This window comes from Mercenaria mercenaria, chromosome 17 (genome assembly GCF_021730395.1).
Source record: "Mercenaria mercenaria strain notata chromosome 17, MADL_Memer_1, whole genome shotgun sequence".
NCBI lineage: Eukaryota > Metazoa > Mollusca > Bivalvia > Venerida > Veneridae > Mercenaria > Mercenaria mercenaria.
Window position 1 is genome coordinate 70,439,301 of NC_069377.1, and position 3,507 is coordinate 70,442,807.

The following is a 3,507-nucleotide window of genomic DNA, read 5'->3' on the forward strand; positions in this document are numbered from 1 at the left end:
ATGTTAGTACTCGTTTCTTCCCTTGTTTACTCCCCTTTTAGAACTCGCCGTCAGTTCAGATTTTGTGGACAACCGTGAATGTTAAAAGATCGCGTGTTTACCTGTGCGATTCTTTGTTTTTAGGTATCATATTTATGATTTTGGTAAGTATCAGTCGGTATGTTTTTATCTAATTTCTCGAAGAATTTATATAAACAGTTTGGAAACTTGACACTACGTTCGTACTCATCCGTACTCCAACTGCGTGTCCGTACTCAATGTAACTCGAATGTAAAGTTATTATTCTTGAAATTGTGATCGAGTCCACCAAATTGTGGAATGATATGAACAATTATTGGTAATTTTATGTTTGTAATAATGAAAGATAATAATAACCGGTTTAAAACCTTCAGGATGTGCTTTTGATAGTGTTGTTTATTTCCGGGCCCTGGATACGGATATTTAAAACATGTTTACCGTTTCCAAGAACAAAAGGAATGCTAAATAAAAAATGTATCGGAATCGTCAAGTCATCACATATGAAAACAATACATAAATCGTCGTGAAATATTTTTTATGCAAGAATAGCGACAATACACGTTTGTTTTGTGTATTAACGTCTGCAGAAGCCCTTGGGATATGTTTGTGACCTCGACCTTCGGTCACAAACAATCCCGCGGGCTTCTGCAGACGTTAATACACAAAAAAACGTGTAATATCCCTACATAAATAATGATTTAGACTAAGCCGAAACTGTACAAAACAGAAACTCTCTAACAGTATTTCTGCTCTTATATCAGTGAACATGTAAAATGGGCCAAACACAACCATAAGACTAACGCGACACTAGATGGGACATCTCAATTAGGTGTAACGCTGGTCTGCTGTTTGAAGTGCAAAACATATTGCAATTAAATTGCTCACTGCAAAACAATTTTACAGTTTGCGATTATTTCAAGTTTTCTTCCGACAAAACAGCAAGTGTCAGGGCAACTCCATCCGGCTTTTGTAGATACACCAAAATTGGCGTCCAGTAATTTACTGACCTTCTTCCGTCGGTAACTTGTGCGTTCGCGCGGCGTGCACGCACCGGAGGGTAGGAGCAGATGATATGACTGGCAATATAATACAGTGTCAAAATTAAATCGAGGAAATGACTTGGAAACATAGAGCATAACAAAAACACACTTATATCAGACTTAGTTTGATGAGGTATATTCATGAGATGTTATGAAAGTGCAACAGTCATCAAACCTTCTACCACCGGCTTAAGCGGAACTCTTTTTATTGAATGGCATCAATAATCCTAGCGGACTAGACCTATCAACATTATTTAAATTCAAGTACGGCACGGCGTTATACAGTCGCACGCGACGCTTAAAGGAGTTAATCAAATCTATAAGAATGGATGCTTAACAAAGCTTAACAAAGCATATTGGTGGCAGATTAGGTTTAAATGAGTTTTTTCATGAGAGAATATGAAATTTGCAACACTCCACGTGCTCCATAACAACGGGTTAACGGATCCTTATAGAACATTAGATCTCAAAGAACCGGAAGGTAAGTCACCCTCCGAGATTTCCAAACTTCCACTATACCAACTATAGCTGAAACACAAACTATTCCCGACAAAAACGGAGTGTCAATAAAAATCGTAACGTTATTCACAGTTAAATATGTGGCTTGTATGTATGATATCTACCGCATATAGTATATATTTTCGTTTTATCCTTAATGGCCAGAAGGATTACTTGTTTTTTTCCATTTTCCGTTTCTCCAATTTAAATGTAATGAGGAATTTATTAGTACACTGCTGATAATAATGACAGAGAAAACAACATTACCAACTCTTTAAAGGTAACTAACAAAGGTAGACTTTTCTGTCCTTTTTGTCGGCAGTGAATACATATTTCATGTACCTGTAGAAATGTTCAGTATGTATAAACTTTAAAGACATCCACTGGATATAAGGTTTTGTTATATTTTTTATGATACTGCAAGCCAATGATGAATATTATATAGTCTGTTTTGATAAACTTGAGCATTACATTTCTATCAGATGGACGGAGTCGAAAAATGTCATACATGTAATACCACTGACCATGTTTTACTTGACAAAAATGCACAACAATGCGTCAACGACTTATAACACATTAACAACACTTGTCAACATTGGCTTAAACCATATAAGTACGGATTTTGTCTCTAATCCCCCTTTGACACACCGGACATTCCTCTAATGGGTCAGCGCATGACATACACAGCTCATGATGTGTACATGGTAAAAATAATGCATTTACATTATTCTTGCCGCATTTCATGCAGAAAACGATTCTCTTCAGTCGTTGATTTTCTTCCAAGGGTGTTTCTGAAAAAGATACATGTTGTGAGAAAGAGATAAACATATTTTAACGGAATGATATCAAGACGGTTGTTGCTCTACATACATATGTAAGTGAAGGTTTTGAGAAAGAAAACTAAAGTTCATTTTCTGGCAATGTTTCGAAAAACACTTGAGAAAGATAAGATTTAAAATGATTCACAAAAAATAGAGAATAAAGCACTAACTAGTTCAATTTTATCTGGTATTACCATTTGCGATAGAATGTCCATCGTCCTGCTTCCGTTCTCTTATGACATCGATCAAAACTATTATATCCTCAAGTGAAGGTGTCTTCTTTCCTGAAATAGCATGACAGAAATCTAACAGTAAGTGCAGTTTGTTTTAAACATAACGAAACGAAAACGTTCTGATGATCGACATTGGGAAATTCATTCCCTATCGAGAAATGATCTTACAATAAAACGAAATCATGTACAGATATGTCTGTATCTTACAATATGTAAAGCTGGGAATATATGTCAATCAATCAAGAATATTGAATAGTGTTTAAATGCAGTAAAAGTTCGACTCACGTCTTGGAAAATTAGCATGTTATAATGGTCACTTTACTAAATATAAGAAAATGTGAAGTTTTCCGTTTTTATCTATTCGTTTTTGCCTTTCCTGTTGGGTATTTATCTATCCGTGTCTTATATGCTAGCAGATATAGCTTGAAAAAATACAATCTGAAAAATGTATAAATTAAACCTCTCTCAAGCAGTTCTTGCACAGCGTTTTTAACATCATCTTCCTTGTATCCCATATCGACACATACAGCTCTGTGCTGTGTCATAATTGATTCAGTTAAAGATTCTTGTAATCTCAATTGTTCCATCGTACTTGTCAAGTCATGAACACTTCCACCACTTGCTCCATATCCCTTTTGAACGAAAGACAAAGACTAAATAAGACGTGAAATTTCCATCAATATCTTTTAGACAACAAACTTCCGAGCAATGGAAACAGGTTATCACTTGCTTTGAAATTTTATCTTTAATGCTTTATTTAGATTCAGCATCTAATCTAATGTTAAAATTTTAGCATAGTATGTGCAGGTCAATTTTGTTGTTAAAACAATATAGTATACAACGTATTACTATTAACTCGCTAGCTTACCTCGTTGTCAACAGATGCTTGCACGAGAG

General features: G+C 35.2%; 1 protein-coding gene across 1 annotated transcript in view; it reads right to left on the reverse strand.

The window, feature by feature from the left end:
* Positions 1-704: 704 nt before the first annotated feature.
* LOC123537032 (baculoviral IAP repeat-containing protein 3-like) overlaps positions 705-3,507 on the reverse strand; it is a 70,226-nt gene continuing 67,423 nt past the window's right edge. Inside the window, exons 7-9 of the mRNA XM_053528566.1 lie at positions 3,071-3,242; positions 2,572-2,661; positions 705-2,347 (exon numbers count right to left, since the gene is read on the reverse strand). Coding sequence (XP_053384541.1) covers positions 2,157-2,347; positions 2,572-2,661; positions 3,071-3,242 — 453 coding nt within the window. The 3' untranslated portion in view covers positions 705-2,156. The remainder of the gene's footprint in view (positions 2,348-2,571; positions 2,662-3,070; positions 3,243-3,507) is intronic.